General features: G+C 42.8%; 1 protein-coding gene and 1 long non-coding RNA gene across 2 annotated transcripts in view; one reads left to right on the top strand and one right to left on the bottom strand.

The window, feature by feature from the left end:
* The window catches only part of LOC306941472, a 148,412-nt gene extending 146,326 nt beyond the window's left edge, over positions 1–2,086 (top strand). Inside the window, exon 4 of the long non-coding RNA XR_013792161.1 lies at positions 1,974–2,086. This is a non-coding gene — a long non-coding RNA (uncharacterized lncRNA). The remainder of the gene's footprint in view (positions 1–1,973) is intronic.
* Positions 2,087–20,009: 17,923 nt separating this feature from the next.
* On the bottom strand, positions 20,010–21,144 carry LOC306940630 (homeobox protein Mix.2-like; the record flags this gene model as incomplete). The annotated part of the gene is made up of 3 exons (XM_079525729.1): positions 20,010–20,585; positions 20,718–20,929; positions 21,045–21,144. The coding sequence occupies 3 exons, from the start codon at positions 21,142–21,144 to the stop codon at positions 20,010–20,012; spliced, it is 888 nt and encodes a 295-aa protein (XP_079381855.1).
* Between the last annotated feature and the right edge of the window lie 1,976 nt (positions 21,145–23,120).

Below are 23,120 nucleotides of genomic sequence, written 5' to 3'. Positions count from 1 at the left end.
CTCATATAGTTTTGCTCTCAACAGCATGAAGACAACTGAAGCTAGACTTTATTTTTAAGAAGCAAGTAAGAAGATCTATTAACAGTGCCCACATACAAGGACCATGGTACTATAAACCTTTCTTTACATCGCCTCCCTGCTTCATATTCATACAGCTGCTGTTCATGTAACACATGTTCAAACCATTGAGATCTAACAACTGCACACATGTAGTATGTACATATATTAGCTCTCATCCAGAGCGTTGGCGACTTCTCTCTAATGCCCTGCCAGGAACTGTGTATGTTCCTAGTATAGAGTTATGTGCGATGTCTTAAAAGGTAGTAAAAATAAATAATATTCATGCATTATTCATTTTGACCAGCACTTATTAATACTTCATGTAAGTGTAAGTTATAAGTTAATTATAATGCACCATACATGCGATTATAATGTATTATAATAATAATAATAATAATAATAATAATAATAAACTTTATTTATATAGCACCTTTCATACATAAAATGCAACCCAAAGTGCTTCACATAAAAAATAACAAGCAGCGGAATGCCGAAAAACAAAAAAGCAGGTCAATACAAGACACAATATATACAAATTAGCAAATAAAAATGGCAATACAAAAGTAGAAAATGGTAAGGAAGGATACACCCAACCTTATGTAGTGCTATAATCTTACAGTCTCTATGTTTTTACGACAGTTGTTTTGATTTACTACATCACACTTTACAGTCTAAACTAAAGTATGAAATACAGTATAAAATACACAGTTCTTGGCAAACTTTAGAGAGATCACTAACGCTCTAGGCCAGAGCTATACACAGATAAGAACATGACTCGGGGATAAATCTCCATGAGTTAGTCACGACTCCAGAGATGAGCCCCTTCATAAACCAATCTTTCTAACCTTTATGCTACTGCCTGTCACCAATGAGAGAGACTTATTTTGTATCATCGAAAACAGAGAAGAGAAGGCACGTACATCCAACTGAGGTCAATTTTACAATGACATAAATGTTACTGAAGAAGTTCTGCAAACTATATCCTTTCTTTTCAGAGCAGTTGGATTCCACATAAGCTATGAAAAGGTTTTAGACCTCAAGTGCTACCTTGTTTGCAATTAATATGTTAATGAGTTGTGGTAGTTTAAAGGGCACATCTTTGTGTCATACGGCCAGATGCAACTATTTATTTGAATGGATAGATTTCAACCATTATGATCGCAATGTCCCCAGATCAATTCCACCTTCGAGACCTGTGCTACGTATGTATGTCAGAACCTCTGCTGTATATGTGCTCACTTAATTCTTCACCTATACACCATTTTCACGTCAAGGAACCGAAAATTGATGCACTGCACTCACTGCTCATATCATAAGGAATGAATAAAATGCAAGACTGATGGCCATACCTGCAGCACGCAGACCAGGTCGTTTTAGGGCATGTGCAGCGTGCATGCGATTAATTTGTGTGCAAACGTTTGACTGTAGATTGTGAGTGTGTGTGTGTGCGCACACGCGCGCATCGCTGATGTTTTTCTTGCGTTATCAGCGACTGCACAGCCGTGTGCTGCCAATCCCACCTGCAAACACCAACACTACAGCTCATCTAAATACTTCCACCTCCTCTGCCAGTACCGTGCTGCCACCAGCCCCCCACAGGCCCACCCCCACTCGGAGATGCACGCACATCCTTTCACCCGGTTTTCACCTTCTCATCAAAAACATCCCAAATTAGCCCTGGCCTTTTCTCTATACCGAGGGGACTAAACAATGCTCTGCCCTTATTGTGTGTGTGTGTGTGTGTGTGTGTGTGTGTGTGTGTGTGTGTGTGTGTGTGTGTGTGTGTGTGTGTGTGTGTGTGTGTGTGTGTGTGTGTGTGTGTGTGTGTGTGTGTGTGTGTGTGTGTGTGTGTGTGTGTGTGTGTGTGTGTGTGTGTGTGTGTGTGTGTGTGTGTGTGTGTGTGTGTGAGAAAGACGCAGGCTGTTATTTACCAGCCCACCCGGTGGCAATTACCCATGGCGCCACGGGAACGGGAGCCTCCCACCGATGTGCCAGCTAGCAGGTGGTCCTTTTAGATAGACCAGGGACAAATGACAATGGAGTAAACGGCCTCCGTTGTGCTGCTATTATGATGCCATGGCCACCGCTCCATGCCATGATGAGAATGGCACCTGTTGCCAATCCGCATCCGCCGTTAATGATACCGGAGGACAGTTCATTTATTAGTCATTATTATGATTCTGTCTGTAACTGCATCTATGTATCTGCATCTATCTAATATAAATGAGTATGTAATTAATTTGTTTTTGTGTTTAGTTGTGCGTTGTCAAGCTATTTCTAGTCTTCCAACCACTTGGTATGCTTTATGCCTCACATTCACACATTGATGGTGGAGGCCACCATGCATGGCAGCAACATGCTTGTTAGGAGCACATGTCCAGTGGCCAGAGTTCTATGACCACCATGAGAACAAACCCCTTACAGACTTGAATTAACCGCTTAAGTTTTTTTTTGTGGCTTTCGCCTTTATTTTATATATTTTATGGAGGGACAGACAGTAGGCTGACAGGAAATGGGGAGAGAGATGGGGGGGAAGACATGCAGTAAAGGCCGTCGGGATCGGGAGTCGAACCCGCGGCACACTGCCAGACTGGATTACCAGCCAAGGTGCCTGGACCACTGAGCCATGGCCCAGGCCAACCGCTTAAGTCTTAACCAGATACTGTAAGCCACTTTTGTCACTCTAAGCCACTTTTGGCGAATTCAGATTCAGATTCAGATACCTTTATTTGCCATTTGTGTATACACACATAGGAATTTGCTTTGACATAACATGAGTGCATTCAATTCTTTTTTCACAAAATGAATGAAGGTGACGTGAATAAATGCACACAACCCTGTGTAAAACACACACACACACACACACACACACACACACACACACACACACACACACACACACACACCTCTAATTCCGTACATACCGCTTTAGATAGATACTGTTCATCAGGTAATCAATAATACACTACAGGATCTTCATCACTGATGAAAAACGAATGAAAAGCAATATCTGCTCTCATGATTGAGAATCAAGCATTATGAAAAGTCATCTTTATTATAAATAGTTTATCATTGTGTGTGTGTGTGTGTGTGTGTCATGTGTGCGCTCGTGCGTGCGTGCGTGCGTTATTATTTTCTGTGTTTTCATGTGTCTTGGTGGATGTCAACAAAGCTCTCATCACCACCATTAACACACATGAGAGGAGCTAAAAATCCTGAGGGAGACAGAAATTAATCCACGTTTTTTTCCCCGCTTTTTTCTATCTCTTCCCTGTCAAACTTGTCACCTGTCAAACTGTCCTGAACGTCAGCAGGTATGCGAGTCTTATGACGGCCTTGTCTTTCCTCTCTAGGCTGGGTCACGGCAGATCCGCTTTCAGCTTCTGGAAGCCATTAGGCTTGTTGAACATCATTGACACAGTTTCACCTTGCACCTACCAAAGAAATACATGCAGTGTTGCACGCACGCACACGCACACGCACGCACACTATACAGTATACCCTGTATGCACAAAATCACAAATCATAAACGTCCATAAATACCTACACACAAATAAGATACGCATGCACGCACACAAGCGTAGACAGTATTCTCACGTATGCAGACAGATTTACATCAGTATTATCTTGTAATTCTCTCTCGCACGCACAGTAAAAAATCAATAATGTAACAGCACCTGTGCAGCTGACCTTGGAGCCATAATGCTGTACTGTATAGATGTGCTGTAGAGCTATTTGTGTGCTAACTCAGTGTCAGTGTCTAATTGTTCTGTGTTGTAAGCAGATGAAACTGAGCTCCCACAGGAACAGTTGAGTAAATACCTGAGGCATGCACACCTACTGTACATGTTTCTTGGATGTTTAAGACTCATTAAATTGATGAGAATCATTAAATTGATGAAGACGTCACATTAGGATACACTAAAATATTTATCACAACACAATGCCTTAAATTGCTTGTCCTACTTAGCTTAGAGGTGCAGGTTCATAATTGTTAAGTGCTTAACATTTAGATGAGATGCAATGGTGCAAACATTTTGATGGTGATGGCCAACTGTGTTTCTCTTCAGTTTTAACAAAAAAATATACTTTTTTGACCGGGGTCCAACAGGGGTCTATCTATAGGTCCCCTCTATTTTTCCTCAAACCAAATCTCTTTGCTGCAAATGACGGATACAGGCTCATATGCGCATGACAATGGAGGGGGGGGGAGGGGGGGGGGGGGGGGGAGGAGGAACTACTACTTTACATGGAAAGATCAGAAAAAGTGAAGAGAAGTGTGAAGATGTCTTAGCCTGGCCCCCCAGGATTACATTAGATAATTGACACTGGCTGAAAAAATGAGTTACAAAATCGTGGGATAAAAAATTTATAAAAAATATATATATGTTCTGTCGAAACGAGTGTCAGGCTTGAGATGTCTCTCAACATACACATTTGTGTTGATAGGATTCTCTCAGTCTTCACACAAAATCATATTTGAGGAAATGAGAAATATTTAATGGGGAAAGAATATTAACCAGGGCGCGGTTGAGAAAACACATGACCTCAGGTCACCTGATGACGTTATTAGCCGCGTACTGTACATTGTATCTACAAAAAAGGCCCATATCAGAACATCAATAGATGGAACAACGAGTGGAAAGAACATGAAATATAATGAGTAGATCGTTCCGATCCCAGACATAATTCCAGAGGCCATGAACGTTTGCATAATGTGGAAAACCCTAAGGCTAAAATAAAATTATTAAGCTGGCGATAAATCAATGCCTTAAATCGAAACCAGAAGAAAGTTGCCCGTACACGCATGCACAGATACACGCACGCACGGACACGCGTACACACATCTCTCTATCTCTCTCCCTCCCTAAGGAGGGGATATTAACATTACATTGAATGTAATGCACCTCACTACTGCCAGTGGTGTTGGAATGAACATGTCTCACATCACACACGGCCACTTACCTTCACTCTTCACCTCTCTGCAACATCTTTCTCTTTCATATTCCCCCCTCATCTTTAATTGAATTCACCCTCTGGCTAAAACCAGAGGTATTTCCTGACCTTCAGATCCTCACTCTTTCACTGTGAGAGAGGATTTAGAAGAACAGACTCATCCACGTGACACAGACACACGCCAAAAGCCAGAATGCGTTCTCAGTGACCCCAGACGGAATTCAGTGTCTCATGTGAAAGTGTGAGAGCAATTTGTGCATGTTATGCACGCACTACCATCATCCAATGAAGTACAAATCAATCCTTAGTAGAAGTCTACAGTAGTCACCAGGCCCAGAGTATAATATACTCTAACTCCTCCGCAGGCGTGGATGTTTGCAGCATGCGCTGGATTGAAAAATGAGCCCCTGCCTGCACATCAAGGTCAGCCCTCAACTGTGTATAGTGTTGTGTATTTAGAGAGTAATGGAGTTCTCTAAAACTAACTGTAGAGTAGTGGAAAACCATGTCATCAAACTAGAGAGAATGGAGTTCTCTAAAACTAACTGTAGAGTAGTGGAAAACCATGTCATCAAAGCATCACTGACTAACCAACAAACTAGAGAGAATGGAGTTCTGTAAAACTAACTGTAGAGTAGTGGAAAACCATGTCATCAAAGCATCAGAGTTCTCTAAAACTAACTGTAGAGCAGTGGAAAACCATGTCATCAAAGCATCAGATGCACTAATCAATAGCACTACTGATATACATTATCTCATTACGGTATATGTCCAAAACTGTTAACTTTTCAGGATTCAAAATCCCAAGTAGCAAAACTAGAAGATCTACAAGCTCAAAACAAGACGCAATGCGATGTGACAGACACGTTAACACTCTTTCCATGTCCATGACGATATTGACAACCTTTTTCAACGTGCCAATTTGTGCCCTTGGCGTTTTTGAGGAGTTTTTGACATAATTCTGGGTACAGACGACCCTCGCTTCCACTAACCGTACGGGTGTTGTTTCCGTAGCAGACGATTTCATTCCGCAATGTTGGGCGATCCAAAAATGTCACCTCCATTCACTCCATTCACGATCTTTAGCTGCGTTTTTCTCAGAATCTTTTCTCTAGGCGATATTTGGACCTCAATGAAAAATCTTAGATGCCCCGCGGTTAGCATATTAGTGCTTCTAGCAGCACTGAAGGAGGTCCAGAGTGGCTCAAAGATGGCGGATCGGGATGTTGTGCCAGCGCCTCACGTTTCCATGCATGGTGTATCGAGTGCAGAGGGGGCCCGGCACAGAATGCAACTATGTTGTTCGCATGTGCGGCATGGAAAGAGTGCCGGTATACTGACCGCCGTATACTAAAAAAGAAGTATAGAATGTTCAGAGCACTGAAAAGAATACAGTGTTGTGCCTTCTTCAGGTGTAGTGTGTGTGCACAAGCCGCCATCTAGAACTTTCTTGTTCTCCAGCATCCCCCTCTCGGCTTAATAGTCCAAATCATGGTCGGTTCCATCACGTTCGCGTCAATCATGGGAACCCATCTGAGGAAAAATAATCACACTTGTGTGACAGCTTTCTGCGACAGAGACGTACACACAGAGAGACTTGGTGCATTTATAGATAGACGGTTATGTCTCAGTCAGGGTGAAGTGGCCATGGTCCGCCTGTAATGGGATGTAATTCACAGCCCATTTACAAAAACTACTTTTGCAATAGGAGTGACTTGTGGATATGTATGGCGAATCTTGTGGTTAGTTGGATTTTTTTATTGTGTTTTTCACAATAAAATTGTGCAGCACAGCTATTGTACGGTTGCTCCGTGGAGATACTGCTTGGCACAAGAGTGGGCGTGCCGTGGAGTGACAAAATGATGTACATGGAGGATTTTATTGAGCTTGTCGAGGAAATGTGGAATACATTAAGTTATACATTTAAGGAGATCAAATCACTCATGGAAACTAAACTATGAGAAGCTGTTTTCTGTCTTTACTGACATTTGACCTGTGACTTGTGTGGTCTGAGGGAAGGGTTTTCCATTTTTCTCATGTGTTAAGACCCACCTACTCCCTTTTGAGGGGGTAGGAATGTATTTAAGCTGAAGTCTGACTGAGTTGTGTGAGTCAGTACATGGTGTTCCATTGCAACGCTTTAGTGCTGGCTCCGTATTCGAATACAAGATTCTAATACTTCGAAACTCTGAATTGTGTCTGTCTCATTATGTTGTTTAACTGTGTTATAAGTGCTCTCCAAAAGATTCCAGAACAAGCTAACAACAAAATATGGTGTTGTGGAACAGTGGAACTTCTAATGTCGGGTGGTCTTCGTGGTCTACCTAATGTGAAACTACTGCCTGGGAAGCACAATTAAGGTCGCTGAAGCGATGGTTAAAAAAGAAATGCTGTGCGTAGGCTAGAATAGAAAACAATGATGTATTATCTTTGGACTTTTAAATTATGCCCTGATACTGTGGAATGTAAAATCTCCGAAAAAAATAACAAGCAACACATTTATGCTTCACTCTGTGAGAATATGGGTCTTTGCTCATGAGTTTGTGAACTGGAACTATATCACCCTGTTCTTCTACATTATGGAAGAAGAACCCATGCAGCACTGCCTTCTAAATTTAGTGACTGTCTTCAAACGGTGGGCAGAAAAAGGCATTCTAACTTTTGCTAAACTTGTACGACAATGGAGCTGCTCTCATTTTAACACATTCATGGAGAATACCAGGTACATACAGTGGCTCACATTGTATGCACAGCGAATGTGGGCCAGTGAAAACCCAACACCTCAAACCGTAGCCTTTCTATTCAGTGACTGCTCATATAGAAATATAATTTTCACTGGGAATCAGACTTTGTTGGATTAATTTGGAGAAATTTGAATGACAAAAATCGGAAAGATGGAGATAGTTAGACAATTAACGTGTATGGGGGAAATCTCTAAACTGATACACATCTGAAGACATAATGCAGTGTGGACTGAGTTGAGTGTGAGTGAGTGCTGAGTGTGTTACGTTTATGAATGCAATTTTTTTTTTATATATAATTTTTATCCCACGCTTTTGCAACCCATTTTTTCACCCAGTGTCAATTATCTAATAATAGTAATCCTGGGCGCTACACTTCCTCTGCCAACCTAGGAGGGCCTAGGACTGACCTCATGCTTCCTTCTATGCATGAGTAGTCCAAGCTGCTTCTTTTCACCTGACAGGGGAGAGTTTCCCCGGCCAGACGTAGCGCGTGGAAGGAACACGTTATTCCGACCAGTTCCTTTCCCCTCCATCAGGTGCCCCGGCTGGCCAGGGGGAGGTAGTTTAGAGACCAGGATTCCTGCATGTTGTTTGTGAGGGTACCTACCGTAGGGGACACGGGGAGAAAATGCAAAATGAATGCAAATCTTGATAATCTAATAACTTGTTTTGGAGTATTTGCTAAATCTGTGATGCGATGCGACGCATACATTGTGAGCTTGTCAAACAAATTGAATAAAAGCTACAAAGTAACTATAGTAACTAAAGTTTTCAAATAATTGTTGTGGAGTAAAACTAAATGTTTTGCCTCTGTGATGTATCATTGAAAATTGGAATTACTTACTTGAGTACTTCCACCACTGCAGCTAGCAATCTGTTTGCTAGTCCAGCTGGGGATACCATATGGTGAAAACAGCCTACAGTGTACCACTGTACTTATGCAACAGTCGTCACACATCGCTGACTGTAGCTGACAGGTGACTGCCTCGTTCAGAATGGGAGTAATGATGAGTTACGGTATGTGGCTGAACCTTTGCACGCACGCACGCACGCACGCACGCACGCACGCACGCACGCACGCACACATACACACAGCAAACAGGCATATGTTCGCATCTTTGCATGCATACCGCCGGTACCAACTCAGTAGCCTACAGTATGCATGCAGCCACATATTCATGCATTCCTAAAAGTCCTTATATGTATACTGTATACAGTACGTACATGCACTGAAACACACACACACACACACACACACACACACACACACACTCACGCTCACACTCAGACTCACACTCACACTCTCTCTCTGTTGCTGTGTGTCTCTCTCCCTCTCGGTGTCTCTGTCTCTCATGCACAGATGCTCCCACTTGGGAGCAGTAGAAGTACAGTGTTATATGAAGTGAATTCTTTCACATAATGCTTGGCTGTATCACATGTCGACCTTGAGGTTAGCAACCTGTATAGAGAATTCTGTTTGACTTGTTTCACAAAGCCTTTACTCTTTTTAATCCACTCCGGGTGCCAGTACAGTGAAGAATGCTACATTTCAGTGGCTTTTCACTTGCAATCCCTCAACACATGAGCCAAATGAACCCCACCTGCCAGCCGAATCCTGATCCAATTTTTCCAAAGTTTGTCAACTGTCGTAATTTTCAACCTGTGTTTCAATTTTGGCTGCTAAGGGATGAAACTGGATGTGGCGAACAGACACAAACAAACAAACAAACAAAATATGCAGTTCAATTATTTTATTGTCATTACAGAATATAAAATGTGCACTTCCTGGATCAATATACAATACACTAAATGTTAGAGGAAATATAACTGTGTGTGTGTGTGTGTGTGCATGCATGCAACATTTTCCTGGGGGTAGTGAAGTTTTATAGTGTAGTACTCTCATAATGCTGTTGCATATTTTGGGAACTCACTGTAGAAGAGAGTATTTTCTGAATGTGGGAGGTATGGGGGTATTGACTGGGATCTACTGAGCTACTTTGCTTTGTGTGGAGCTTAATTTTATTAATTTGGTCGTGCTCTCCTCTCAGTGGCGTGCACAGATAGATACTGTACACTGTACACTGTACAGTATGTGGACCATGGTGACATTGATCAATTCTTGATCAATGCTTCTTGATCAAAGCTTCTAATATATTATTTAGGCCCCAACATCTATAAATCTCACACTATTAAGGCAACCGGCCGGTTCCACGCGCTGCACAAGGTGCCCTTTTTTCACTTGAGCACCTGCCCCTCTAAATGTCTGTGTACGCCACTGTCTCCTCTATTATAAAATATATACCATGATTAATATCTTACATCCATGAAACCGATGTAATCAGGGACCTTTCATGCATACTACAGTGATCAACACTATTACAGTATTATTACCAACATCACTATGTCTCATGTCTATATCAACAGGTTCTATTTCTGTCTTTGTATGTATACTCTCATACAATTGTCATCACACAGACTGTCATTTTATGTATATTGTACAGACGTTGCGTTCACTTGGACACTTACCCTGGTGCGGGAGGGGGGAGGGGGGGTTACATATGTAGTATGTATATACATGCACATAGAAAAATGGGGGGGGGGGGGGGGGAAATGGCACATTTACTGTGAAAAAAGAAAACAAAATGAAATGGAACACTGAATGGGGAGAGTCAATGTATGGAGTAAGAAAAACAAAAGTTAATTAATGCTGTAAATGTATATGTTCACTCTCCTCCCAGTTCTGTACAAATTGTATGAATGAGTGTGCTTACCAATAAACAGAATTAAAAAAAATATATATATATACAGTGGACAGATACATTATCCAACAAAGATACTAGCAACCAGCAAAGCATGGTAGTGAATGATGGTACAGTACAGTAGAAGTGTACAGAATACCGAATTGTGCCGACCCCCATTTTCCAAAACTCATTTGTGGAAAAAGAACATTGAATGTAAAATAGTCTAGTCCCCGATTATAATACGACCCCGTTTTTTAGGATATTTCCATCGGAAAAAACGTAGTCTATATATTCAGAACAATAGGGTAGCTCTGTTTTGCACACACGCACGCACAATACGCATGCACACATGCACATGTATGTAACGATTTTTTCTCTAGCAAACATAATTAAAAAACAATTCCACCGTGCAGCCATTCAATAACAGCCATTAAATCATAATGGCAGACGCTGCACGTGGCCCCTATTGATATTTTCCTCCACATAATAAAGAGCAACATGTTCTCTTGTGAGGGTGAAGGCTTTGAAGCTGCTCTTTGAGGTTAAACTTGAAAGAAAGTGTAGGGTGGGGAGGGATCAAGGTGTTGAGTTGCAGAAGGCACACTCCTCACAAAGCAGACATCAGAGACCTAGTAGACACAACGCCAGGCGTGCCTTTTGTGGCAGCAAGCATTTTATGTAAGCGCAGAGCATACAGTATGCACACATATCAATGTACCTGAACGCCTACGCAAGTGTCTTGGTGTCATCTGAGAAGCTAAACACACACACAACAGATGGGACAAAACACACACATAAACAGCAGTGATGATATACCTGGCACGCACGCACGCACGCACGCACGCACGCACACACGCACGCACGCACGCACGCACGCACGCACACACGCACACACACAGTCACACACACATGGCAGTAGTTTAGTGCGTAGGAGAGAGACAGTGAAGCCTGTGCAGAGAATCGGAAGGTCACTCTCGGTACACCCCATGTACGTGTCGAAATGTCCCTGAGCCGGACACCCCTAACACATGCAGCTCCCCGCCCGTGTGCTGATCAAAGCCATCTGAAGCTGTAAAAGCAACTTCCCCTACCTCAGGGACCAGAAAATAACTCCCTTCCATATACTGTACACCTCCCTATACAGTGAGTGCACGTTCCAGGAAGTCTATGATTCAGTTGATGGAATATTTAGTATTTTTACTCTCTCTTATTAACCCATTTTGGGCGGTAACCCCTTTTGGTGTTTTAAACATTATGTTATAATTTAGCTATTGAAAAATAGCAGATCTACAAGCTAGCGCTACGAGCTTGTAGGTCTGCTATTTTTGAAAAGGAGGATTTTAAAGATTCTTTTTAAATTTTGAGGTCAGGCCTAAATGGGTTAACACCCCTCCCCCCCCCCCCCCCCCCCCCCCCATCTGCTGATGTTTTCCAGGCCCTCCTTTTCATACATCAATGTACATAACAGTAGTTATGCAGTTCTATCAAAGCCTTGGCCTTCTGAGTGTGTTCGTCAGATAGATAAAATAGCAAAGTATAGAGAGATGTCTCATCATTTCCATCTTTTATTCCACTTATCTTTCAGAGATCAGAGAATGTGTCACACATTTGCATTCAGGTTGTGTGATTTCTCAACCAGTTTCTATGGCTAATTAGCACACAACATCAACTCTGTTTCCCCCTGCTCCTGTCTCTGTTGAGCATCAGGAAGCAGATACGACTGTTGGTATCATGGCATCATGACTCCACACTCCACAGAGATGGCCAACAGAACAAAATATATACATGTACAAATATTTGCAGTAGGAAAGTTTGTCTATCCCTGCTGTTAGATTGGGTCGCTGCAGGCAGAAACCTTGTTAATTTCTATAATTTTTATCCCACGATTTTGTAACCCATTTTCACCCCTGTGTCAATTATCTAATGTGATCCTGGGCTCTACACACCCTCCACCAACCTAGTCCCCATATATGGGGACATGGGGAGAGCAACGGACTTGAACTCATGCTTCCTTCATGCCTGAGTGTCCAAGTTGCTCCTTTACACCTGACAGGGGGGAGTTTCCCTGGTTGGACGTAGCGCGTGGAAGGAACACGTTATTCCAACCAGTTCCTTTCCCCTCCATCAGGCGCCCCGGCTGGCCAGGGGGAGGCAGTTTAGAGACCAGGATTACTGCATGTTTTTTGTGAGGGTACCTACCCTAGGGGACACGGGGAGAACATGCAAACTCCACACAGAAAAGGCCCTTTCGCCAACCCCGCCTCGGGTAAGGGCACTGGGTAAGGGCACTGATGACGCGGAGGAGGAAACACGCCGCCAGCACCCACAGCGTCCCGAGCAGGAATCGAACCCAGGACCTTCTAGCTGTGAGGCGACAGCACTACCAACTGTGCCACCGTGCCCCTAGGCAGAAACCTTGTATCTCCATATTTCGTCTTTGTATGTTTTTTTATTCATAAATGAATGCCCATTTTATACTTCATGGCATCACCGTTTATGACAGTGTCGCACAAAAGTAGCAGAAATATAATAATGTTTTTGAACGTTTTGGGACCAAAATAGGGATGCCATGGGTTGAAAGTGGTTAAGTCTGTCTGTGGGTTTTATGGTAAATGGTAAATGGTGCATTTATATAGCACCTTTATCCAAGGCGCTTTACATTCACCCATTCACACACACATTCATACACCGATTGCGGCGGAAGCCATGCAAGGCACCAACCAGCACATCGGGAGCAATTTGGGGTTCAGTGTCTTGCCCAAGGACACTTCAACATGTAGCCAGGAGGAGCCGGGATTCGAACCGCCGACCCATGGATCATTGGACGACCTGCTCTACCTCTTGAGCCACAGTCATTGAAAAGCAATAACGCAAGCTTGTGACTAAAATAACTACATTATCTTTTTCCCCCCTTCATCTCCTGAAAAGTAATGGTTTTGGGACGTATAAGGTTTCCACCCGACAGTCTAGCTACAGTAGTAGAATTAGGAAAGTTCATCTATGGTTTTGGGACGTATAAGGTTTCCACCCGACAGTCTATAGCTACAGTAGTAGTAGAATTAGGAAAGTTCATCTAGCCCTGTTGGAATTACATGCACGATTGAATGTCACGCACTGCTAGAGCGTAGCGAGAGAACCATGGCAATCAGACTCCCCTCCGCCTACCACCGTGCAATAGTCCTCTTGCAGCAGGGGAGGCTCATTAAGTTGGGGTTTAACCACAACCCTATGTCCTTATTCTGTGGGCGAAAAATTCATGTATTTAGTAATTGTATAGAGTGAAAACAGGAGGGGGCCTAGTATATATCCCTGGGAGACTCCGGTCAACTAAGGGTTTCGCAGTAAGTAAGTGGTTAAAAAACCCAAAACAAAACAAACCTTGATCTTGCAACGCACTTTCCATGCAAATTTGATTGCATGAATACACAATCGGAGGGGCTTGGCTTTCCCTCCGCCATCTGCACTCTGTTGCACTAAGAAAATAATCTATTTAATTTCCCCAGTGGCCGCAGGTGCTATCATTTATCTCATCCAGCGAGACTTCTACAGCAGACAAAGCCATGAAGATAAAGCTACCTTGCTGCCTCTACGCCCCACTGTGCTGCCGTATGGGAGATGGAGGGGGCTGCACGGAGGGGGCTGTTCTGCAGTAGAGCAGGTCAAGGCTGTGCTCCACTTGAGGGGATTACATTTGATGTGGTCTTATTATAGTTAGGGATGAAAACGAGTTTTGATAAAACATTTGAGCTAATTGAAATAAAGAGGAGAAAATGTAGGGTGGCATTTCTACCTTTATCTAGTGGGGATGTATGTGCGCGCGAAGTTTCACAGCAATTGGATGCTGCGTTCATGATCTGAGGCATTTTGTACAAAATGGGCCACACACAAACTTTGGAAACCAATCTTAGCCAATTACGATGGAATATGAAAAATCTGACACATCTGTCTTAATGACATGACACTCGGGATATAGACGCATGCACGCACACACACACACACACACACACACACACACACACACACACACACACACACACACACATATATACATGCCTTCGGCCTGGCAGAAACAATGAAAATGAAAACAATACAGTAGCTGAAACTTATTATGTTAACAAAACTAACTAAAATCATTGAGAAACTGTCCTTAGTTTTACTTTGTTCAATATCCAATACTTTTCTAGCTGAAAATAGCAGATCATACATGCTCAGATCTACAAGCTGTGAACTTCTGCTATTTTTTGCTGTTTTCTTGAGCATGTTGCATCTCATATTATTACAATGAAAAACTAACACTAAAATGATTCCTTTTCAAAAGATGAAGAACTAAGGCAGCTACCCTAAACTCTAGCTTTACAAAAACAAATTAAAACTAACTGAAATTGAAAACAAAATGGCAAAACAAAATAGAATAAATAAAAACGAATGAAATACTAATAACATCCTTGTTCTGGTCCAAGGCTGGCACTGGCAGGCTGGGCTTGATGTTCCCATTCAGAGCAAAGAAAAGAAAGGAAACACTGGGTTTTATAAAACACACCATGTCTTGATAACTTCAAAGTGCTATGACTTGCAGCCACATCTGGGCACAGTAGGCAGTGATGGCGTGTAGCCTGTAAGACTGCATGAACTGAAAATGCTGCCTATTGAAAGTTAACAATACATGACAACATCCCTGGGTGTGCGTGCGTGCGTGCGTGCGAGTGTGTGCGTGTGTGGGTGTGTGTGTGTGTGTGTGCGTGTGCGTGTGCGCGTGCGCGTGTGTGTGTGTATGGGGTGACATGTTTATTTGCTTGATTCAGTGTGGATTCAACCACCACCCACTCACTGGCACATTGGAGACCCCCTGGTGTTTTCCCTGCAGAGCTGGCATTTTAATTTGTGCTTGTGTGACACCGTGCCCAGGCTTCTCTCTCTCTCTCTCTCTCTCTCTCTCTCTCTCTCTCTCTCTCTCTCTCTCGCTGTGTGTGTCTGTGTGTGTGTCTCTCTCTCTCTCTCTCTCTCTCTCTCTCTCTCTCTCTCTCTCTCTATCTCTCTGTGTGTGTCTATGTGTGTGTCTCTCTCTCTCTCTCTCTCTCTCTCTCTCTCTCTCTCTCTCTCTCTCTCTCTCTCTCTCTCTCTATTCACATCTGCGACTCTCTCTCTTTCACCTCTTGATTTTGTTTAGGAGTTGTAAAGTCTATTTTTAGACAATTCTTCTCTTTTATGAGGTTGACATTGATATTGGACATTTTTATTTTTGAGGGGCGCTATAGCCCCTCCTATATACAGATTTAATGTTTGTCTTTCAACGACGCTTGTTTAATAAAACGCCATAGACAATAATAAAGAGAAATGTAATGTTTGTTTTGAGGACTAAAACAGACATTAGCACCCATTGCTTAAACAAACATTATGTTGTAATTGATGTTGTAAGATGATAAGAGCGCCCCTCACTTCACACGGGTGTGATTTTTAATCAATTACACAACCAATGAAGTCTCCTACTGAGTGTCCTACTGACTCGGTCATCAAATGATTGGCTCAGGAATGCATGGAGACCGTCCTCTGAGTTCTAACCTGGCCTTGATTGGCACATAACAAGAGACCACACCCATCTCCATGCTGATTGGTCTATAATTCTAGTTCCGCTGGTCACTCTGGTCCCGTAATTGGTGGATGCACTCAGGAGGCCTATGGAGCTACGCCCACTTTCTTCTATACTGTCTAATGGAAACTATTCAAGTCACGCCTCCTCCTTCTACCATCGGTTTAGTGATTATTGGGAATATATCCGGTTCGATAAATAACATCTGAAGGATTTGTAGAAGGATATTTACTTCCTCACACCAAAGTGCATCATCAACAGAATGCTATCCTGGAATCAATACCATTTTTGGTTTTCCGATCCTGTCTGGAGCGGAAGTACTTTACATCATCAGGTAGCCGGAACACACGACTGGAACCGCTGGGGAGACACCAGAATTAAAGAGGTTAAATTGCACAATACCCTCCACGACCCCTTGCTCCAACATGCATGGCGTGCATTACTGAAGAATCCCACTACGCATCCAGTAGTATAGCAAACATTTTCACGGATTGCCCCACGCTCCCCAGACACAGAGATGATTAATTCAAAGCCATCCTGATGCCTCTCTCAGTGTACAGCCTCGTGCCATGACTCTGCGTTGACTCGCGTCAAGCTTAATTATTCCACGGATCAACACTTTGTGAAAAGGAAACTACAGTACTGCGCTGGCAGCAAAATGCAGACCTCCCTCCAGTCAAACTAAACTGTTATGCTTCCGTTTGGCAGCAGCATATCTCAGGGCTAAATGACTGTATAGCCTATGCATTATGTATACCTTTGTATATACTGCTGCAGCTTACAACACGCTGCTGTCACCGTGGCCATCCGTGACCTGTGGTTCCTCCTTTTGATTGGTTGTTGCAGTACTGTACAGTCCCCTTGGGTCAGGTGTCAAGACATGTCACGGCGCAGTAGATCGCGTAACAAACAAACCAACGAAAGCCACTGGCGTAATTGTTGTCCTCCCGGGGAACATGGAGAAGCACGACAAGTTGTCTGAGTATAGATGGATGTCTGTGACAGTGCAGTGGACTCATAGGGCAGTATTATGCGTGTCTTAAGTACCATGTCTTATGCCTTAACTTAAGACCTGGAGGCGTGGCCAATGCTGTTTGGCCACTCAGAATAGCCAAATGGCATTGATCACGCCTCCATGTCTTAAGTTAAGTAATAAGACCTGGTACTTAAGACACGCATAATACAGCCCATATAGCGTAGTAGGGGCTATGATTTTTCGAAGTTTCGAATTTTTTATTATAGCACCGATTGTGGTGCCACGTACTCTACATATTCAAGTACACAGTACGTCCTTTAACTTTGTTTTCAAATGTGATGCTTTGTATGGTCCCATTAATATTAACCTTGCAGCAATATATTTTAAAACACGCGTCATTACTTAGTCCTCATGATAGGATTATCAAGACCAGGCAATTTTCACTCTGATGTCGATATTTTCCAGAACACATTATTTTCCCTCTATGGGCACAAGTTCCTGTTGCATTCTCCCAATTTATTAGGCCGATTGTGGTCATCCTTTCTAGTGGGGGCTTCCCGTCTGTCAGCGTTCTAAACAGCAGTTAGATAGCAGTCCCTAACCCATTCAGGCCTGATGTCGAAATTTAAAAAAAAAAGTTTTCTAAATCATGACAATTTTCTGAAAGATTTGAGGCACAAAATAGCAGACCTACAAGTTCATAGCGCGCCACTCGGTGGCGCGCTATGAGCTTGTAGATCTGCTATTTTTCAATAGCTAAATTATAACATAATGTTTAAAACACCAAAAGGGGTTCCCGCCAAAATTGGGCTAATTGGCAATGATTGCAAAGTCTGGATACAATTAAAGAAGCCCCAGTCTGTAACCCAAAATATGAAGCTATTGTAAATATTTTCTTTTGGAGAAAGGCTGGTTTCCAGCCTGCTACAAAGTGCTTCTGCTGCAATTAAGTGTGCAGCAGCACTGTTGAGGCAGAAGCCTCATTCTGAGTGTGTAATGTGTTTCAGTAATGACACTGCATGGCAGCAAAACGGCTTGTCGTCACGCTCGCTGCCTACCGGCTCAACCCGTTACTGCTGACCATTAGAGGGCCTTTTGTCAGTTGTTGTCCCCTCCCTCCCTCCTTGTGGAACAGCTCCCTAACCACATCAAAGAGGCCCCCACCCTCCCATCCTTCAAAACTGCCCTCAAAACCCAGAATTGCTCTCCCCAGCTGCACCCACCCCCCCTTATGTTTTATCTGCCTTTGTTTGTTCTAAAACTAGACGTGTGATCTGGTTTAGAAAAACGATGATATATTTTATTTGAGGGGCCCTAGCCCTTCCTATGTTCAGCTATAGTGTAGATGTTTGTCCTAACACAAACATTAAATGCCATTGACAATGAATGGAGAATTTACGTCATATGTGTCTGAGCAAATCGGCTATTTTGTCCTAACAGAAACATTAAAGCTGCTATAAGCAATAAAATGTCAAAATGTTCAAAAACTTTTTTTATATTTATTTGTTTGGTATTCAGACAGCCAGCAATGAGTAAAAGGCTCCCAAAAAATGTAGTCTCTGTGATACATCTAGACGAGGCCACTATCTGCATTCAAAGATGTTCCTAGAAGTTTTGTCATTGGTCGGAAAAAAAAACGGTCGCAATGACTAACCAGTCAGGAAGTAGACAGGCAAATCGACCAATGACAAAGCTTCTAGGAAAATCTTTGGGAGTGTTTTACTCATTGCTGGCTGTCTGAATACCAAAAAAATTATAAAATAAATAAAAATGTGACATATTATTGCTTATAGCAGCTTTAAATGCCATTGATATGTAGACGTGCAAATCGTCTATTTTGTCCTAACAATTAATCCTTCCTTGACAATGAATGGAGAACTTACATCATTATGTGTCTGAGCAAATCATTATTTTTGAGTGGTGTAAACCACTCCTACAACTGGCTTTGTTAGTCTGTGCAGAAAAAATGAGCATGGTTGCTATGTTCACCCTGTTCACCCGGGTGTGATTTCATTACGTCAGACATGATTTCATTACGTCAGACAGGCCTTACACCACTCAGTTCACACGGGTGTGATTTTTTGTTTTACATCATGAAGATGTATGATCATAAGAGCGCCCCTCATATCACACAGATTTTTCTTTTACAAAACAAACTTTATTTCCCTTCCTGGTTTAATGTTTGTTTTTCCTTAGACAAATATTAAAATTGACAGAGAATGGACAGAGTTTAATGTTTGTTTTGTCACTAACAAAAACATTAAATGCCATTAATGAGTTTAATGTTTGTTTTGTCTGTGTTGTTTTGTCCTCGATGTGGGTGTGATTCCCCCCCCCCCCCCATGCACAGCGACTTTGAGTGCTTAGAAATGTGCTATGCAGCTACGGTATATAAATGTGAGTTATTATTATTACTACCAGTATACTTTGGACCATGCAAGTAGCAACGTGACACAATCAAAGTGAAGCTTGGCCAATCAGAGACTTATATTGGATAAGTGGCACAGACGTAGCGCAAAAAAAGACAAACTGCCTACAATTTACAATTTAGTCATTTAGCAGACACTCTTAAACGAGAGCGACTTACATTAAGCAAGAACAAAAACATGGTAATACATCATAGGAAAAGAGAGGAAGCCGCACACTCATATGCTCCGAAGGATAAGTTTATTGACGACGTTTCGAGCCAAGGCTCTTCATCTGGTCAAACTCAAGATGTCAGTGATACATCATACATCATATACATAAAAATAGTCATCAGAAATCATACGTAAGCTATGTATAGTGGAATATCTATATAATTAAACTATGTGTATATACTATAGAGTGCTATGTCTACATAAAATGCTATCTAAGTTACACAAATTGAGCCTTTGGATTTGCCTGTAAGGTCATCAAGGCTAGGGCAAGTGCTACGGGCAGATGGAGTCTGAAGAGGTGGGTTTTCAATCAGAATCGGAAAAATTCTGGATCGGGGAGAAGTGGCCAAAGTTGTCGCCCTTGGTCATCACTTGAGGATGTTGGATCTTTGGCGACGATCTCCTGAAAAGATGGGTTGGGATGGGAGGGATCACCACTTTCATCTCCGGTCCAATGGTTTTGTTCGGAGGGAAATTGTCGTATTCTACCAGCACTTGTTTAGGTCCATTGCCATGCATATTGTGTTGGGCCTTAAAATAAGACCCGTTTCCCTTGTGATAAACGTTGGTATAACACGGGACTACAACACTCAATTCCTCCCGTTTAATCTGTCCAGGTTTTGCGCTGCTTCCTTCCTTGGCCGCACCGTAAACGCAAGGGACTTGAATGTGCTCATAACTGCTCGGGGCCATGACGTGCGTCTCCTCTGCGCTGTTGCGCACTGCCTGCCTGAAGTTATCCCCCAACGCGTAGGTTGTCATTTCTGGGACAATTTCCCTTGGCTGTTGAGAGAACTGGGTACTGGAAGAGTTGGTGACTGCGTCGCTGACTTTCACGGGCACTTGACGACGGGATTTTGCGCGTCTGTTCTGGAACCACACCTGAAATATGTACAACAAAAGAATGGTTTTAAAAAGTGCATTTTTTTTCTGGCTTGGATAGCCGCTACACCAAAAACTTAGATTGAAATTCAGGAAAATACTGTATGCTTCTAAATTATCGTTGCCTATTACCTGAATTCTGGACTCTGGTAGACCAGTCAGAGCTTCCAGTCTCTCGCGTAGATAGATGTCAGGATATTGCGTGTCCGAATACACCTTCTCTAGGACCTGGATCTGCTGCTGAGTGAAGTTGGTCCTCTTTCTTCTGCGGGTGAGGAGAACCATGCTGTCCGTCCGCGGCCCGGGGTTTGAGGAGGAGTTACCCCTCTCTGATATGCTGTAATCTGCAAAATAAAATAATAGACAATTAGTTTTTGTTGCACGAGTTGCAGAAGCCAACAGGATATGCTGATTTAGCCTATGTAATTATTAAAACATTGTAGCCTAGTAGTTACCAACCTGAATGCATCATGCTGTTCATTCCGAGATGCCCTTCGTGATGATACATCTGGAAGCGACTTCTATCAACGATGCTCAGATTTCCAAGAACTGCAGACATTGCCTTCTACTGACGATCAGCTGCTGAGTGAGTGAGTGAGTGAGAGGAATGAATGAACTTCTCTTGGACGAATTCTGTCTTATATCCTCCATTCCTCCCCTCTCCATCTGATCAAAGGTGATGTTTCTGGGAAGTGTGAATTGGCGAGCCATCGGGGTCGGCTTGCAGAACAGCGACTTCAGACGTGTCTGATGGCCAGTGGAAGTGTGAATCCCTGACACCTTGAACGATGAAGCCACCGCAGGTCGCTTTCAACTCTAAAGCATTCCTAATGGGCTCCGCTTGCTCAATACACAACACTTGAGAAAACATTGATTCGCATTGGGATGAATATGCAGTATAACGGACCAGTAGTAGCCATCAAAGGAAGATGACTTTAAAGTCCTCATAGGATCAGAAAGGCCAATTTAAGCCTGTCTTTGACCTTGTTATTTTGGACTTGGTATGTAGGCCTATCATATACAGTTTAACTGTAGCTACAGCTTAGTTTGATTCTAAACCAGTAATTGTTTATAATGATGCTTCTTTTTTTACTGATGAATGCTTGGTTTAGGCTACTCGTATAGGCTAATCCTGGTTTACTCAGGCACAGTGAGGCACTACAGCTACACTGTCAGTTTATCTGTGAATATTTTGATGTTTTACCATGCTTGTTGTCTCTCTGGTTAAGGCGTCTGTTAACCCATTCAGGCCTGACGTTGAAATTTAAAAAAAAAAAGTTTTCTAAATCATGACAATTTTCGGAAAGATTTGAGGCACATTTTAACGATTCTTCAAAAATAGCAGACCTACAAGTTCATAGCGCGCCACTCGGTGGCGCGCTATGAGCTTGTAGATCTGCTATTTTTCAATAGCTAAATTATAACAATGTTTAAAACACCAAAACGGGTTCCCGCCCCAAAATGGGTTAATGGTTAATGTGGTTAAACGCTAACGTGACATGGATGCGTTCCAGGTCTCAATGGATTAAATGCCTAAATTGAAAATTGGACAATATTTATGGAACCTTTTTATCCTGCTAGACTGCTTTATTATATGATTGAGCACGATAACAGAAGTCACATTATGGTAAGCATGTCTCTCTGTTATGCATGTACCGGTATGTGGCTATAAAGGAAATGAGGCTTTTTTCCCACCTCTCATTGCCAAGACAGTTAAGCACAATACACAAGTTAAAACGTAGCTATCCAGCAGTGCAGGGCACTTATTGAATGGGTTGCCTCATTTAAATTAGTGGGGGGTCATGTCAGAACAGCTAGACTAATGTGTTGTATCCATTACAAAGATTTAGCAGAGGTGGACCCATTTACCATCAGGACTAGACAATCCCCCAACCAAAAATAACAATGTATCTATGCACCACATCTCTGTACGTGTGTATTTATAGATCTGTAATCTGTAAGATTGGGAGTGAGTCTGCAGTTCTGATTGCAATGGGAAGTGCATTCCAAAGTTTTGAAGCCAGAAGGGAGAAGAGTTTGGGACGTGTGGACTTGTTCCGGCGTTTTTAGTGAAGGTACTTCCAACTTCCCTGCGTTGGCTGATCTGAGCACGCGGGAAGGTTTGTAGGGATCGATCAGACATGCACGATATGGGGGTGCCATACCTTTGGTTGGTTTGAATGCCAACATCAGAGTTTTGTACTCTGTGTGGGCAGCGACCGGGAGCCAATGGAGGGAGCAGAGAAGGGGGGAGACATGTGAGAATTTTGGCTGGTTGAAGACCAAGCGAGCTGCGGCATTTTGGATCAATTGGAGAAGCTTAAGTGTGCATGCCGGTAGTAGCCTGGCTAATAAGCCAGACCGAATCAGCCGTTGGCAAAAAAAAATTGCCTGCCGGCGGATTACGGTCTGGAGAGGCTCAATTGTACGCCCATTTCCTACACCAGAGAACTGGTGTGGCCAATCGGGACACGGTATGCAATATGGACGGGCTTTGGTACAGTGACGTTCAATGCTTGAGACCTTTGACTGACA

Source organism: Electrona antarctica (genome assembly GCF_951216825.1).
Source record: "Electrona antarctica genome assembly, chromosome: 17".
Taxonomy (NCBI): domain Eukaryota; kingdom Metazoa; phylum Chordata; class Actinopteri; order Myctophiformes; family Myctophidae; genus Electrona; species Electrona antarctica.
This window is presented reverse-complemented; position numbering and strand designations above follow the sequence as displayed.